General features: G+C 43.0%; 1 protein-coding gene and 1 non-coding gene across 2 annotated transcripts; both read left to right on the plus strand.

Moving 5' to 3' along the window:
• The first annotated feature begins 615 nt into the window (after positions 1–615).
• LOC102936199 lies at positions 616–14,859 on the plus strand. Its single transcript, XR_006289467.1, has 4 exons — positions 616–702; positions 6,421–6,485; positions 13,086–13,158; positions 14,572–14,859. It is a non-coding gene; the product is annotated as an uncharacterized LOC102936199 (transcript).
• On the plus strand, positions 1,189–3,119 carry TPBG (trophoblast glycoprotein). Its single transcript, XM_043542566.1, has one exon. The coding sequence runs from the start codon at positions 1,376–1,378 to the stop codon at positions 2,540–2,542; it is 1,167 nt and encodes a 388-aa protein (XP_043398501.1). The 5' UTR covers positions 1,189–1,375; the 3' UTR covers positions 2,543–3,119.
• Positions 14,860–18,498: the final 3,639 nt, after the last annotated feature.

An 18,498-nucleotide genomic window follows, 5' to 3' on the forward strand; every position in this document is an offset into this window, starting at 1 on the left:
GACCAACAGGCAACAACCAGATCCCTTAACTGAGTCACATACAACCCTAGTACTAGTCTTTGTTGCAACAGCCCTTCTTTGGTTCTCCAGCCGTCCTCTCACATTGGGGGGGCAGGGAGGATAGTTTATTTTTTCCCTACACTCCGCTGTCAACCAGACCCCGCTGTCAGCCCGCCTCGACCATCTTGAAACCAAAACCTCACTTACACACCCTTCATCGGACTAGAAGCTTTAGTAGGGGGACGTTTGATCGTCAGTAGGAGCGTGAGAGCAGGGCCGGGGAGGTTCGCTTGTCTTCAACATCACTCACGATTCTGTCTGCTGGGGCTGCCCTGCTCCGCCTGCTCTGCAGGGATCCGGTCAGTTCCTCCGTGGCCGGACGGGGGAGCGCCCCACGTGGCTCCGCTCAGCTCCAAGGTGAACGTGGGGAAGCAGCACCAAGCTGGGACCTCCCTCGGGGGCTCCATGGCGCCGGGCTGCCAGGGGATATTCCCGGAACGCGGAGCCGGTGTTCGCAGGGGCATGTCCCAGCCCCTCCCCTCGTCGCGGTTGGTGTGTGACGGCAGCGGGGCTGGGCGAGGCGCTGCGCGGGGGCGGGACCGCGGGGGAAGTGGTGGCCGCCGAGGCGGGGGAGCCCGGCCACTTCCTCGCCCTCGGTTGCTGCGGAGTTTGCACGGGGCTCGCTCGGCGCCCAGCCGGGAGGTGAGGCTGGAGGCGGCGGCGGCGCGGGGTGCCGCGCCTCGGCACAACTTCGCGGGTGGAGTCGGGTCTCTCTTGCGGCGGCTTTGGCCGGGGGGGTATCGCAGCCGCCTCTGGACTGGGGCAGCCCGGAGGAGCCGCGCGATGGGCCGGGCGGGGCGCTGGTTCCGATGGGGATTCTGGTTTACCCCGGCGCGGGGAGCTTCCCTGGGACAGGACGGCGGAGCCGGGGGCCTCCAGCCCGGTGCTGGGGAAGCCGGGCTGTGCCGGGTAAGGAGCGACCCCGGAGGGCTGCCCTGCCCTGCGCGGGGTGGGGGACACGAGTGAGGCTGGGGCGCGGGGGGAGTCTCCTTTTCTTGCCTTCGCGGGGGAGGGGCGCTCCGCAGGTCCGGCGAAGTGCTGCCGCTTTATCCGTCTCTTTACTCCTTGCAGGTCTCGCTGGGGGTGAGGGGACGCCCCTCCCCCCCGCTCCGCGCCGAAGAAGGGGAGCGAGTGGCTATCTGCGAGGGGCCCCGCGGCTGCGGCACCTCGGCCGACGGGAGGGCGCTGCCTTGCTCCCCTCCTGCACCCCCGGGGGCAGCGGAACGGACCCCGAGCGGAGAGTTTCTGTCCAGGCTCCCGCGGCGGGCAGCAGCGTCCGGATCCCGGCGCGGGCGAGCCGGAGAGGGGCGCGGGGATGGCGGGGCGCGCTCGGCGGGGCGCGGCGGCCCCTGCCCCGGGCGCGGAGAGGCGGGCGGCGCTGGGGCTGCTGCTGCAGGTGCTGCTGGGCTGGGGCTCGGCTCAGCAGCCCGGCTCCTGCCCTGCGCCCTGCGAGTGCTCCGAGGCCGCCCGGACGGTGAAGTGCGTGAACAGGAACCTGACGGCGGTGCCCCGGGACCTGCCGCCCTACGCGCGGCTCCTCTTCCTCACGGGCAACCGGCTCGCCAGCCTCCCGCCCGGCGCCTTCCTTTCGTCCCCCCTGCCGCAGCTCAGCCTCCTCAACCTGAGCGGCAGCCACCTGCAGCAGGTGGAGGCCGGCGCCTTCGCCAGCCTGCCCAGCCTAAGGCAGCTGGACCTGAGCGGCAACGCCCTGGCCAAGCTGAGTCCCGAGGCCTTCGGCAACGCCAGCAGCCCCCTGGAGGAGCTGAACCTCAGCAACTCCCTCCACAGCCAGAGCGTGGTGCCCGCCCTGGCCGAGCTGCTGGCCTCGGGGGTGCTGGGCAACTTGAGCCGCCTGGAGCTGGCAGACAACAGGCTGATCTCCCTGCCTGCGGGCATGTTCTCCTGCCTGCCCAGCCTGCAGCACCTGGACCTGCGGAACAACTCCCTGATGAGCTTGCAGGCCGCGGCCTTCCTCAGCCTGGCCCAGCTCCAGAGCCTTGACCTCAGCCACAACTCCCTGAAGTGCCTGAGGAACGCCACCATCTCCCAGCTCCACAGCCTGCCCGCGCTCCGCCGGATCAGCCTGGGCCACAACACCTGGGTCTGCGACTGCTGCCTCGAGCACTTGGTGAGCTGGCTCAGGGAGAGCGACCAGGTGGAAGGGAAAGAGGCCTTGAAGTGCTCTTATCCTGACAAGATGCGGGACAAACCCCTGGTGAAGACCAACAGCTCAGACCTGGACTGTTCTGTGCCTGTAGACATCCAGTCCCAATTGCAAACGTCCTATGTCTTCTTAGGGATAGTGCTGGCTCTCATTGGAGCCATTTTTCTCCTGGTTTTGTATTTGAACCGAAAAGGAATCAAAAAGTGGATGTACAATATCAGAGATGCATGTAGGGATCATATGGAGGGATATCACTACAGATACGAGATGAACGCAGACCCCAGGTTAACAAACCTCAGCTCTAGTTCTGATGTATGAAGATACATTATGGAAGCAGGGCAAGGCACAGTAGCTATGCACGGCTGCTACTGAAACCTGTCATTATGCATGAAATGTAGACTTAAGCTTTACCCCCATGCTCACTTCCCCTCTTCCAGAGAAACAACAGATTTATTTGTGCCATGTGGGGAATATGCCTCTATGTAATGTAAAGATAATGACTATTTTCTGTTACCCTGAAACATTGAGCAATTTTGCATGGTGTTGGGCTGTACATAAGAAACATGCTGCTATTCCCTCCCCTCCCCGCACCTGTTTTTCTTTGGAACTTGCTCTCAATAGTTATTTGAAACATTTTTCAAGATCTAAAATGAAAAAGGATCCTCTTTGATGTTCCCAAACCGCAAGAGCATATAAAATTTACCAATAGAGATATGATCCAACAAAAGCTGCCTCAAGTTTTTTGGGAAAGAAGCTTTATTCATTAATTACAGTTTTGTTCTTAGGTATCCTGAGAAGAAATACCTGCAGATTTAAAAAGCTCCTAACAACTCTGTGCAAAGAAGCAACTAAAATAGTGAGCATGCACAAATACTTTGTAGTTTTACATGTTAGGGAAAACTTACAACCTCAATAAACCTCTTACTCTTTTGTAAAGTTCTTTTTGATGGCAGTTTAAGTGAAAATAGGATGCTTTTTTAATATAAACTGCATATAAACTCAGTTTGAACTGTTAAATAATTCAATAAATGTTCTTACAAAGAATTACTGTTGTGCTGAAATTTGTTGTTTAATGATAAAACTCTAAAATAAATGCATGGAAGTAGTTGTACTATATTAATGCATGGGAAACATTCTGTTTTTATAGAACAGGGTCGAGTTTAGAGTCTGGTTATAAGTATTCACATGGCAACTTGTGAAACACCATATAAGAATATATAGATTCCACAGGGAAAACCAATTTCCTTTAGTAAAAAAACTTCGCAAACAAAAGAACAGAGGCTAATGCTAGGTTCTCCCTTATCACTAAAATACTGCAAGATTATAAACAAATTACATGAAAGTGTACACCTCAATTAAAAATCAAATGTGATGATGTATGCTTAAAGCTTCAGAAAAATCACATCTAAACTATTGCTTTTAATTGCAAAGTAGATTTTCCATAGTAAATTAAATGTTGACAAATGCTGAAGGCAGAGTTTGGCACATGAAACTTAATGTTTATTATTTGAAACTTGCAATCCTTGGGCAATACTGCAGTAATCTACACTGTGCATCATGTTTTGAGATCTGACCTAATTTTACAGCTTCTTAAAACTACTAACAGGTGATCTTTAATAATAATTCTATACATGTTTGTGCTTGACATTTGCCTATGAGTGACACTTTGATTAATATTTATGCAAAATATGTAAGGAAGGACTTTATCATATTGCCTATTTAATTTTGATGGCACATATCAAAAGGGTAACAACAGATAACCTAAGGAGATTTCTTTTGTAAACAGATTCTAAATGAAAGGGGACAGAGTCACTTTGAACTTTTAAGACTTAATTTAATATTTCTGCTTTTTGGCTGAGCATGTCAATTATTTTATCCGACATTCTTAAACAATACTTAGCATAGCATGTAATATAAAGTTGGTCTGGTATATAGAGTATTTTTGCTTTTAATGAAAATTTTAGTAGCTATATGCCTTTCATAAGCATTTTTATGTACATAAAGAAGCTCTTAAACTGAGATATTGTGTAAAAATATATAAACTTAGTTTGACAGTTTTCACAGTTTAAATGCAATAGATTTTTATCCCTGCAGCTTGTGGTATTCTCAGAGTAACTAATTTGTTTTAAGACTAACTTCTATAGCTTGAAATCAGCAATATTCATGAACGCTGATATTTGTTTTAAATGTACAGTATACACAATTTTGAGAATAAGGCAAAGGGAAGAACACACAATTTTGATAAATGTATTTTAAAACTAATGACCTATGATAGCTTCTCCTACTCTAATGATGAAGGATCACAGCCAACTAGATTCAGTTTACAGATTAAAAAACCAAAAACTCCAATGCCTTTCCAAAAGTCAGTTACAAGTATTATAATAGTGTGATTAGTGTCTGAATAACTTACTGTGCAACTACCAAAAAATTCCTTAAAACTCATGGTTACTTAGTAAATGCAAAATAGTTACGTGACAAGCTATATTGTACTGGTTATTTGAGAGAGTGTCCTCTTCCATATGTTTGTATAGTGCCTAGAACAATGGGGCCTCAATATCATTGGCCTGTAGGTACTACAGCTATATATAATGTTTAATAATAATTTGAAATATATACCAGCCAAGCAGTTTCCTGGAGGCGTGTACCGTAAAATATCAGTCTATCATACATGGCTTATTAAGGATAGCTAATTGACTATCTTAGTCACATAATCTGTAACTAAAAAATTCAGCAAGTCAGTGTTTGAGTAGTGGAAAAGTGTCTCAATTGTACCAACATATATTAGACTCAATGATTATCAGTATTTTTGTATGATAAAGTCACTGTAGTAGAATTGTTGAGAGAATTGGTGACGCCTGCTTTAAAAAAGTTCTTTCATTTACTTTCAAGTAGATTTATTAGTGTATGACCATTAGACTGACACTGTTGTGTTGTTTTGATACACACCTAAAATGTTTGACCAATAATAAATGCTTTGGTATTTTTGTAGAGACTATAAAATGCATTTGATCTTTAAAATCTTTTTTTATAAAATTCGTGGTTGGCGCTTGTCTTCCTTTCCTATAAGAAATAGTTATAGTACATAGAAGACAAGAATAAGAGTTATAAAAGTGCTTCTGAATTTTTAAACGTGTACGTTGCAAATGCTTTGGGATTGCAGGGTTTTCTAAAGCTTACTCTTTCCCACTGCTTATCCTACTTTGACTCCTTAAATTTCACCTAATTACTACTTCCAAAGCAGTTTAATTGGTGGGAGGGCTATTTTATTCCTTCAGACTTTAATAAAAAGTACACAGTATTAAATGTTTTCAACTTTTTTTTTTATATAAGCAACAGCTGAAAGTTCCAAATGGGCTGGTTGTCACTGAGGTTTCATAGGAAAGAGCATATGGCCTAAAGCAGGGGGTAAGCTTCAACAAGGATGAGTAGCCAAGAATCAAAAAGGCTAAATAGTATTCGATTAAAGGGTCTATCGCTGTCCTAAAAGTAATCTAATTATAACAAGTTTAATCTTCTTTAAGAGGGGGAAGCAAAGTGAAGCTGGGAGTTAGAAGAATTTTAGTATGCTTCTCATAAATAAGAAGTGTAGTTTGGATAAGTTGTCATTGTCCATTCAGGGATAGAAAATTCCCCCAATCTTCCTAGGCCCAGTCAGCTGTTAGGTAGCTAAACATTTCATATGTTCAGCAAAACAGCGCATGACTGCTAGATTAGAAACTCCAAAAGTAATCAGAATTTTTAAACACCTGTTTTTAAATCTTTTCTTGTTGAGTAGTTTAACTTTTAAGCACGGCTAATAATGCCCTCCTAACAGATAGGTGAAGCCATCAGTCCAAACCAATATACGGTACTGGCGAAAGCTGCCATTGAAGTTCTACATACACATGGTAGTAACATTCTCAGTGCAACAAAACTTCGAGCTAAAGCTCTAATTTTATAACTAACAGGTGTTTTCAATGAGGATTCATTATAGATCCATACTGTGAGTAAGTACACGGTTTCTCTTTTCTCATTCCCCAGAAATCCATTTGTAGGTGTATATATAACGAAAGGTTCCACAAACAGAAAATCAGTCTGAGTACAACTGCATTTTGAAACTCACCGTTGTCATTTGCTCATAAGTTTTGATACTAAAAGGGCCCTGGTCAAAATTGACAGGACGAAAACTTGACACACACTTTTTTTTATCTCTGCAGCAGCTGAGTGTTCATGAGCAACCGTATAATAACTCTGAACATGTGATGAAGGAAAATAACATTTGGTAAGAAAACATTTAAAATTCCAAGCTTCCAAATTAATTTTGTATACTGTGATGGAGGAGGGGGAAGGTTAAAAAGATAAATTTTTAAAAGAGACCTTGATGATATCAGTTTTAAATTTGTCAGCAATGATAATCCCAACACAGCTGATAGATACAATTATTGATCGCTGTCAGATAGTGTTCTTACACTGTCGGAGACCCATGGGCTTTCTTATTGTGGACTGTCTTTATGGGTCTACACGCGTCTTATTTCTAACTATCTACGGCAGCGAGGTTTTTATGTAAAGCAAGTAGAGCTAGGTTCTTATAACATTCTTAATTCAGGTGTTTCACCTGTGACTTTTTGGTGTGGCAAAATGAAATATAGATGTATATAGCAGCAAAGGTATGTGATACTTTACAAACAGATTTACATGTTTTCTGCCCAAATGGGCTTTCAGTGCTCTTTTAAGTGCAAGTTCTTTTAAATTAGCAAATCAACAAACTTGCAATCTTTAAGATTGCTGAAAATTATGTTCTAGGCCTACTACAGTTCCTATTAAATCAGTGGAGACTCCCTTTGAATTCAGTTAAATTTGGACATTGATATAAATCAGAATAATAAAAATGGGGAACGATTAAGATAAAGGTTATTTTAATAGATGTATTTATATTATAACTCTTTAAAAATAGTAATTATTTACATTTTTTCCCAAAGCATTCATTGGACAGCATTTTCCTCTTTTGCAGAGCTCAGTTTTATGGCATGTTTGTGAAATGTGTCTCGAGTTTGAGTTCTCTAAAATTATGCATGAGAAAACATCTAACATCTGAACAAACTAGTCATGATATTTTAATAGTGTGGTGAAAGATTTAGAAAGTTAGTCTGATTATTCTAGAAGTCTTGTGCATGGAAGAGACTTGTAAAATTTTTAGATTCAGGGCATGTGCAAATTGAAGCTATGTTTTATAATTAAGAATGATTGTTGAACAAAGACATGTTGGTTTTGCTGTAAGATTGCTTATAAATGTTGTGTGCTCTCTCTAGATTTATCTACTTTAAATTTTATAGGCAATGCTGGATTGTGGTTTTAAATAAAAAATTTAATTTTTCTTTATAGTAGAGATTATGGATGTGGTACCAATTTTCATTAACTAGTACTGATAAGCCATTTATGTGCAAACTGCATGACTTTTTTTTTAAGCAAGTAAATTTGACAAGTGATTTAAGGGATTGTGGCCTAATTATTCTTGTGGTTTTGAATGTAATGTAATAGCTTTCTGCTTTAAGATTAATATGTGCAGTAGTTTCCAAGTTACATATTGATTTTTAACACTATTAATGCTGGATTTTCAGGTTTTTAATGGTTAGATAAAAAATCTGTATTTTACGGTCTGCAAATATATATATTTACATATAATGAAATATAAAGAAATTATGGTGACAGTGTCAATTCTCTTACTATGGGGAAATTATTAAAGAAATTCCCAAGAGTTCTGCCTACACAGAGGTTGCAGGCTCAATCACTTAAAACAACAACCAAAAAACACCTTTTCCCTTGGGAATAAATCTCATTTTAAAAATCCCTATTTTCTGGGAACATTTTAGATTGTGACAAAGTGGAAATAAAAGTGAAGGTTTATGTTTCATCTTCTGAGACACTGATATTGCAGAGGATTGAGGTCATTACAGTACTGTTGTGTTCTTTGTTAAAATACATTGGCACAAGAATAAACCGGAATGCATGGTCAGTCTTAGAGCTAACTTCCTTTCTTTGTTTTGTTGCATTCTTAGTGTTAACTCAGCACAAAAAGATGCTTAAATGTAAACATATTAGGGTTGTCTACATATTGGAGTTTTACAGTCTAAAAACATTCAAACACTTGTGTATGTTGAACTTTATGTACTAGAGAAGTCCCATTGAAGCCAATAGGTTTGTTCATGAGTTAAATATAGAGAGATACTTTTGCTTTTAAGCATCTAAACAAAAATGCATTGTTGACACCATTAAAAGTAAAATATTAACTGTCAAAAGAGTTTGTGGGATCCATTATATTGGTTAATCAACGGAGAGAGAGTTATTTACCCCTGGGGATATTCTGTGCCACTGCGCATTTGCAGAATTTATGTCCCCGGCCGATTTCTTTATTTCCCTGCAGAAAAATGACTTTCTGATGGGAAAGCAAAGGGAAGCCACAAGAGCGGTCATGAGACCCTCCCCAGCAGTATGTTTCGGGTGCCCAGGGCAGCTGACAGAGGTAAATCACTGTGCGGTAGGGAGTGGGACTGGGGAAGATCTGGCTGGTGGCTCCTACTCTGCACTGGGTTCAGCTGCTAGTCCCGGTTGGGCTGGGGAGACAGGACTTCCTCTTCCCATGCATGGCATCTGGGGCCATGTCAGACCCACCCCAAATTTCTCCCCCTGGCTGTAGGAAGCTCTACAAACTCTCCCCCCTTCCCCCGTGCTTCCTGCACCCATTGCTCCTCAGGTGGAGGGATCTCTGTGCAGGGAGCTGCTTCCCATGCATCCAGACTCCCTCATACCCAGACCCTCCTACCAAGCCTCACCACTCCAACCAGCTGCACCTGGATCCCCACCCCACTGAGGCCCACTCCCCCAGCATCTAGACCCACCCACCGAGCCTCCCACACCACCTTTCTGAGTTCTGTTCCCCTCCCCACCCAGAACCTCCCCCGCTGAGCCCCAAGTACCTTCACATGGACCCCCCCTGCAAAGTCCCATTACCGTTGCATCCAGAACCCTCCAACAAGCCCCTGTACATCCAGATCCTCGCCTGCTCCTGGATCTTCCACTGAGCTGCCTGCACCCAAACTGCCCCATACAGAACCCTCTCAACCCGCACTCAGCCCCTCCACGCTTGGATCCTGTCTTGCTGAGCCTGTCTGTCCACACCTGGTCCACCTGGCACAGAGGAGCAGGGCCCTGGGGTGTTTCTAGGGCAGGCCTGGTCCTTGTGGTGTGTCAGGGTTGGGTGCAGCCTCACTGCTGAGTCCGTGTCCCAGGGGGAGCTGCACAGTGATCTCCCACTTCTGTGCAGCCAGTGGCCTGTGCTCATCAATGCCACGCTGGAGCCTCCACATTTATCTGACAAATAAAATTTGCAGAATTTTAAAATATAGTGCACAACATTTTAATTCTTTGGTAAAGAATGCCCTCAGGAATAGTTGAAGTGACAGCCTGTCTCTTCTGCTTAACCAGTATGTGACCTTGGGCATATCACTTATGGCCTAGACTTTTTATGAGTGCGGAACACTTATAACAGGGTGAATTGGCTTTAAATCACCAAGTGGAAAACCTCCATTTAAATCAGAGATTTTTAATCAACTTTTTCATTTGTACTTGAGCTATTTTCTAAAGAAAGATGCATTCTCCTAGGTTGCTATAACCATTAAATCATGTTGATTTACAATTAAATAGAGCCTTTACATGAGATGTGGTACATCTTTTTGCTACACTATAACTATATTTATTTAAGCAATTATATAGCTTAATAGTTTCACATTCTTATTAGCTGTACATTTTTAGTAGGTTAGAAAATAGTGAATGATGTTGCTTATTTACTAGAAAAAAGCATCTTTTTTCATGATTTGTGTTAAGCTGCATTAGGATGGTAACTGAAATTTAAACACTAACATATACAATTTAAACAGATCAAACTTAAATGTTTAGATATATAAACGTCTCATCAAAACATGGTTTACATTCACAGTTAAATGATTTATTAAAACAGGGGAATTAACTATAGTGAATTAAATTATTCTTTCAGGTCAGCCTGGGAAAGTTTTCAAATATGGTTAAGTGAAAGTGACTGGCACTTAAGGTCCTACTCCCCTAAATCCTGATGAAGATGACACACTCTCTTAAATTACTTAGGCTGACCTATTGTGCCATATTTGGAAAGCTTGACCTCAAAACTTAGCTGTTTTTCCCCAGATTCTTTCTTTATGTAGAAAGCAGCCTTTAAATTACATTTTTGATAAATGCTCTTGGATTCAGCATATTTATTTTTATTTGAATTTTTAAAGGTATAATTTAGGCCTAAATACATTGGGTATTAAATTCAAAGATTTTCTTTCAAAGGATTTATATTTTAATTTTTTTTTTAAAAAAATCCAATTAAAAAAAATTGGAATTTAAACCCTTACATTCCACCTTCTCCCCCCCCGCCCCCATCACTCTCAGTGGAAGCTGCTGGTGCTTAAATAACCAATGTTTTAAAAAATGACTAATGATTCTGGGTGCTCAGCTTGACACCTTTAAGGGGCCTGACTTTTGAAAAGTGCTGAAAATCAGGCCTCTGGAAATTGTCTTAAGTTGGGCATCCAAAACTTGAGCAATTCTAATCATAAATTTTGGCCAACATCTCTGAAGATCAAGTTCATTGTACCTCTGTGCCTCTATGTGAGAGAGCTGGTGAACAGTAGGTACCTCACAGAGATACTGAAAGTTTTAGTTTGTGTAGTGCTTTGAGATTCTTAGTTCTCTCTACTCCCTTTCTTGTTCCCTCTGCTCACTTAATACAGCCTGCCTTTGTCCATTCCCAGAATCTTGCTACTTCCATCAAGAGTCTTCTCTGTAACTTCTGGCATATGCAACAGCCTCCTACATCTCTTGCCTCACTCACTCACCATCTATATTTTAAATATTTTCTCCCTCTCCTTTCTCTCCATCTTTACGCTATTAAGCGATAAAGGATACAGCTTGTATGAAAGCAGCCGCGTACAAAATAAAATTAGTTGCTTTTTAAGCAAATGAATTCACAAGCAAATGACTTCAGACTTCAGTGGGGATTTTCTATGCAGCATTTCTCTTTCCTGCGTGCACTTTATATTCTCAGTTTCCCAGGATACCATAAAAACTTCTTAGGTAGGACAGAGGGACTCTGATCCAAAGCTCTGATAGTGTAAGAGAGTGTATTTTGGTCTGAAAGAGCAATCTGGGAAACATAGGTTTCCTTCCCCCAGCAGAGCTGGTACCCAGAATTCTCACTATGACTGCAGAAGCGGTATTCAAATTTACCTAAAGATCAGACTTGGTTAAATGCCTCAATTAAATGAATCAAGTGTGAAGAAGTACTGTGTCTCAAGTGAACAAGGAAGAGAGTCAAACAGAGCATGTGGAGAGTGGGAGTTTTAATATAGGACTACTAGGAAATCACACTGGTTCTCCAAAGTCAATCTAATCTTTGTACTATTAAGGAGAGCAGGAATTTGTCTATTGATAAATGGAACACTACGTAAAGATTACAGTGTCTGTAGTATGTATAATTTATTACCTACTGAGAAAAGGAAAGATGGGATTTTGCAAACTAGAGCCCAGAGGAAAACATAACTACTGAAAAACACACCTGGCAAAGACGACCAGTAAGGTACCAGAACACATGTAGAAAGCATTGGGATAAAAAGGGATTGCTATTGAATGATATTGAAATACTTTTTTATTTAACTGCAAGGAGTGAAGAGGTCTGGTTTTTGTAATTTTTTGCACTTTGCTTTTAAGTAAAATGGCTACTTAATAGTTTGTGGTTGTCACTTCTAGAGTGTGTTTTGATTTTTTCATTTCCCTAACTCCTTCCACATCTACAGAACCAATACACTTGAACTATCTGCAGAGCACTTGTACTCATCTGGGGGCATGTCCAATTATTTTATTATTATTTCGTTAGTGTTACTTTTGTGTGAGTGCATTCATATTTGTATACTTCAAGAAAATAACTTTAGAGGATAAAGTTTAATGTTAACTGTGAGGTAAACTAGCTTACATAAGCCTGATTTCATAACGTATCTGTAAATATAACTGTTACATCACTGCTCTAAATTAGAATTTAGAAGGAACATGTGTCTTTCAGGAAGCTTGAATGTAAATTCTGCAGGGTTTCTAGTTTAGTCCAGCAAATGACAGAAATTTACTGCAAACATAGGCTCTGCATAATAGTTATGCAGACTAGGCCTTTTCCACAAAGTGGTACAAGATACTTTTACAGCATAGGTTTCCAGGGAGACAGTCACAATCCAGTAGGGGTTACTGTTGTCCTGAATAAAGCTCTTCAGAGCTTTGTAGTTTGTCATTTTTATGATCACAAATACCTGTATATCTAACACAACAGAATTTGATGAATGAGATGAAGTAGCATGAACTGACTTGACCTTTTAAAAAAAAAAACAACAAACATGTAGGAGACCAGTTAGACTAGATGATATCAGTACCTCTAACGAGCCAGAATCGTTAACTTCAAATACAAACCCAGGTCTTATCTGAGTAAGAATCATTTCAAAGACTTATACGAAATGTCCTAAAATTTAGCACTTAATATTCCCTTAGTATATTTGTGTAGCAGCCTCTACGCTGCAGCATAACTAGGGCAAAATAGGTACCTTATGTATTTTGTAGAAGTGCCTAGAGGCTGATCTCTTCAATGGTTTCTGAGAAATAAAAGTGGAAGTGAACAAAAGGATGGAGTAGTGTAACTTCAGTTAAACAATAAAATCTAGTGTACTTCCTACAGAAAATCACAGTAGTAACTAGAGACATTCGTGGTGAGATTTTTAAAAAATTGTGACCATGCAAATATATTCCCTCAGTTTCCTTATAATTGTAGATCCCACAATAGACTGAGACAACTCTGCTTACAGAGCAGTCACCCTTACAGAGCAAAAGTGAAGAGCAAGAAGGTAAATGTCTTTAATATAATTTTATAACAGGTCAGTAAGGTAAGAAATGGAATAGGACTGAAGGTCTCTAGGCAGTTTCAGTTCTTTCTGCCATCACTGTAAAATAAAATGGAAAGGTTGAAGGTTTACACACTGGACTAGGGTGCAGTTTCTTATAGAAATTTCTGTTTACTGACGTTCATTCTCCTCTGCTTCATTTTGCTTGAACTGCAGCTAATGCTCTATCAGAGATTTAATGTAATTTACCAGAACATACAAATACCACAGTACTGTACCCATTCCATTCCATACAGATTCTTATACCATGCTTATCCTGTATAGGAATGCACATGAACTGTTCATGTGTGGAAGTACAGTGAATCCCTTTGGAAAGTTTACTATCACTGCTATAAAAACTATTACACAAGATAAAAATGGATGAATATTGCATCAGTCTGGAATTCATGTTATGCAATAGTAGTTAATCTCTATTGTGTTACTGAGGGTTTGAAAGGGTGGGTGGGTACATAGCTAGAAAAAGAAGGGTGCTCAGTCAAAAAAGAGCACTTCACGGATGTATCAGGGGAAAGTTCCAAGAATGCTGCTTGGACTACCACTGAACTGCCAAGGTATGCATGTAAGCATCCTCCATAAACTAACTTACACCTGCCACACCAATAGTACAAACAAAGCTCCTCCCACAACCTCCAGGATACGTCTGCACTGTGATAAAAGACCTGGGGCTGGCTTGGGTCAGCTGACTTGGGCTCAAAGGGCTATCAAATTGCAGTGCAAAGGCTTGGGCTGGAGCCTGGGCTCAGAGACCTCCACAAGGGGGGAGAGTCTATGAGCCTGGGCTCATATCTACACTGCAATTTTTAGCCCCACTGCCCAAGCTAGCTGATCCTGGCTCTGAGACGTCGTGGTGTGGGTTTTTTATTCCAGTGTAGATATACCCTAAAAGACCTGCAGCATAGCCACAACTGGCCTGGGTCAGCTGACTCAGGCTCCAGGGCTATAAAATTACAGTGTAGCCGTTTGGGCTGAAGCCTGGGCTCTGAGTCCCCAGGAATGGGAGGAGGCTTTCAGAGCCCAAGTCCCGACCTGGTCCCAAATCTCTACACTGCAATTTTTAGCCCCACAGTTGGAGCCCAAGTTAGCTGACTTGGGCTCTGGGACTCTGTGCCAGGGATTATTTTACTGGAGTGTAGACATCTCCACAGTGCTGAGAGAGTCTGCTCTCCAACAAAGCATTTTCAGTGTTGAAGTACTGTTTGAATTAGTATTTATACCCTACACCTCCATGATAAATTTAGCCCACTCTGGGGATGTGCTGCTTTTGTTTTTGTGCTGTGTTTTCCATTAGTATCCATGATGGGCCACATACTGCATTTTCTGTACACACAGAACTCTTTATTTTTGAATCCATCACAGTTAGCCTGCATGTCATCCCAGCAGGAGTGGAGGTCCTCTCTCACCCTGCAGAAAAGGCTGCCCTTACCTGGCATAAGGACATAGCGGCGATAATGGGTCAGTCCAAAGGTCCATCTAGCCCAGTATCCTGTCTTCTGACAGTGGCCAATGCCAGATGCCCCAGAGGGAATGAACAGAACAGGTAATCATCAAGTGACCCACCCCCGTCACCCATTCCCAGTTTCTGGCAAACAGAGGCTAGGGATGCCAACCCTGCCCTTCCTGGTTAGTAGCCAGTGATGGACCTATCCTCCATGAACTTGTCTAGTTCTTTTTTGAACGCTGTTATAGTGTTGGCCTTCCAACAAGGAGTTTCAGAGGTTGACTGCATGCCACTTGAAAAAATACTTTCATTTGTTTGCTTTAAACCTGCTGCCTATTAATTTCATTTAGTGACCCCTAGTTCTTCTGTTATGAGAAGGAGTAAATAACACTTCATCTGCTTTCTCCAGACCAGTCATGATTTTATACACCTCAATCACCTCCCGCCTCCCCTGTTGTCTCTTTTCCGAGCTGAAAAGTCCCAGACTCCTTAATCGCTCCTTATATGGAAGCTGTTCCATATCCCCAATCATTCTTATTACCTCTCTGTGAACTCTCCCCAATTCCAAATATCTTTTTTGAGATGGGACAACCACTTCTGTACGCAGTATTTGAGATGTGGGCGTACCATGGATTTATATTAAGGTAATAAGATATTTTCTGTTTTATTATCTATCCCTTTCTTAATGATTCCCAACAGATCCCTATGGAGGGATATGTGCCCAGAAGTTCTTTGCTGTTGCCCTGACTCTGTCCCCATCCCACCTCTTTGATAGTATGGTTTTAGTACAGCTGGACTGACAGGGTCTTCTCCTGACTGTAGCCCCCAGAAGAGGGCTCAATGGGGAAGATGACACAGCCCCAAGATATATTGAATTTTTCTTAGGTAAGCTATTGAGGGCCAGAGAGCAAATGAGTTGCACCTTTCTTCCCCTCAGACTCGCAGAACATGGAAGCTGGATACTTGGCATATTTGAACCCCTTTTCCATATAGTAGCATCCTTTCACACTGTGCAGATTTTAGGATGATGATCTGAGCCTTTCGTTGCACTTTTAGAGCATGAAGGATGCGGGTTTGGGTTTCAGATGTGTAGGTAACCTACATTAACCACATTTGCTGCCTTCTAGATGAGAGGCTAATAACCCTTTGTTCTTTATAAGCTCATTTCACAGTAGGGTTGCCAACTGTCTAATTGCACAAACCCAAACACCTGTGCTCCACCCCCTGCTCCATGCCTTCCCCGAGGCCATGCCCCAGCTCCACCCCTGCTTGTTCTATCCCCCTCCCTCTGTCGCTTGCTCTACTCCACCTTCACTCACTTTCACTTAGCTGGGGCAGGGGGGTGAGGTGTGGGATCTGGGTTGGGGGGGGTGGCCGAGGGGTTCAGAGTGTGGGAAGGGGCTCCGAGCTGAGCTTGTGGCAGGGGGGTTGGGTGCAGGAGGGTCTGCAGGATGCAGGCTCTGGGAGGGAGTTTGTGGGAGGGGGCTTAGGGCTGGGGCAGGGGGTTGGGGTACGGGCTCCGGCTGGGAGACACTTACCTCAGATGGCTCCCGGAAACAACCAGCATGTCTGGCTCCTAGGCTCAGAGGCAGCCAGGCAGCTCTATGCGCTGCCCCTGCCTGCAGGCGCTGCCCCTGCCTGCAGGCACTGCCCCCACAACTCCCACTGGCTGCGGTTCCTGTCCAATTGGAGCCCGTGGAGCCAGTGCTTGGGACAGGCAGTGCGCAGAGACCCCCTGAGCCTAGGAGCCAGAGGGATGTGCCAGTCGCTTCCAGGAGCTGCATGGAGCCAGGATGCTCAGAGCACCTGCCTTAGCCCCGCTGCATTGCCAACTGGACTTTTAGTGACCTATTAAAATCTCCTGGATTGGTTTCAGCAGCCACTATGAGATCGATCCTGGGAGACTTCAGCCAATCTGGGAGGTTGGCAACCCTATTTCACAGTGTAAATGCACAGCACAAAAACATCCATATATTAGGAGAGAAGACAGAGAAATTCATTTGAATCCTTTTTACAGATTTTATTTCCTCATTGCTAGACTCTATTGTATTTAGAAATTAGGTGCTTGAGATTTCTCTCACCCAGACTTTTAAGAGAAATGTTTAAGAGCCAGATTTTTTTCCCTTTATTAAAAATTACTCACTTTTTAGTATGTCCAATTTTAGATAAAAAAATGAGGCAATTATTTTAGTGTTTAACATTACTGCAATTAATACTTATCATGCTGAACTAATTTTATAGCAGGAAGGATACCCCAGGACAACTGGGAAATTTTTGGCATCTAGCAAGCTTTGCAGGTCACTTTAAAATTCATAACTTGTAAGACAATGAGATGGAGGCCACTCCTGGGTTGATAGTTTTAACCAAAACACTCCTGTCTCCACTTTCTTTTTATTAAAAAGAAAAGGAGTACTTGTGGCACCTTAGAGACTAACAAATTTGTTGTTTAGTCTCTAAGGTGCCACAAGTACTCCTTTTCTTTTTGTGAATACAGACTAACACGGCTGCTACTCTGAAACCTCTTTTTATTGTATTTCCAGCAATGAGATGCTGCCAATATTTTGACAAAGGAATGCCGCAAAAAACATTTCCTCCCGTAGCCTGTCACAAAACCTGTGTAGCTGTGTGTATGCTTTCAGAGTATAGGAATGAGGGACAGGGGAAGATAGTCATGCATTTTCTCACTGAAACAAAGACAATCATAACCAAGAAGGGAGAGAATTCAACCCTGCAATAATATAGTAAGTACACATGCTAGAAATACTTGTACTTTGTGCAATACCATCAATACACTTTGGTTGTTTGGGTACAGCATTCAACTTATTTAATTTGAAAATGGGGAGGGCTAAAACCATGGCCCTGATTCTGCTATGTAGCTGAACAGCACAACACATGCACCCCTCCTGAGGGTGTAAAGGTGGCTTTCCATCACCATTATGCTGGTCCTTGTTTGGCTGTGTGTTGGGCTAGTACCCTGCCATAAGCTAGAGAAGCCTGAAGGCTCCTCTAAATTAAGTCAGCTGCCCATGGCCCTAAGGAGCCACGATGATACTGTGGGAGAATCTCCCCAGTGTTGCAGAAGCAGCGTAATAGTCCCTTTACCATGCTCCTCCCCTGCATTCCACTGTTTCTGTGACACTGGAAGGCTCCCCACTTGCTCTGGCCTTGTGGCTAGTGTGTGGTGGAAAGTAGGCCCACTGCAGGCAAAATTTGGAGGCCTATGGTATCCTTAGAGAATTGTGAAAGTACTTGACACTTGTGGGAATTAGGGCATTCCAGCAATGAAAACATGAGAATCAGATGTATTTTCTGAGTCCAGGAATAAATATTCTAGGCAGGGATGGATTTAAAATTGTTCAGAGGGAGCTCTACCAGAAGCAGGGAAATTGCCCCTTTCAACATGATGGTTTAATTTTAACAAGGGGCTGCTGGTATCCCCCTTCAGCACAAAGGTTTTTTTTGGTTGTGGGTTTTTTTTGTTTTTGTTTTTGTTTTTTTTTACACGACAGAGTAGTACAGTGCCAGACTGACACTGAAGGGGAGAAAAATGGTAGTGCACTTCACTAAAGCTCAGATTTCATCCCCAGGATCATCCTGGCTAGCGAATACTAATGCAAAACATTTGTCGACAGAATCACATTCATGAAATATCGACAACAGGATCTTAGATCCAGGTTATGGAAATAACGTTTAAGCAGGAGGAAGATGTTCTAGACGTATTGTACAATGATGTTTTCAGAAGCTTGGTCTTCTCTTACTTAGATTGTAAACTCTTAGGGCAAAGACCAGCTTTGTTCTGTGTTTGTACTGCACCTAGCACAATATAGAGTTCTGGTCTAAGACGA

The sequence above is a fragment of the Chelonia mydas genome, chromosome 3 (assembly GCF_015237465.2).
Source record: "Chelonia mydas isolate rCheMyd1 chromosome 3, rCheMyd1.pri.v2, whole genome shotgun sequence".
NCBI classification, from domain to species: Eukaryota; Metazoa; Chordata; order Testudines; family Cheloniidae; genus Chelonia; species Chelonia mydas.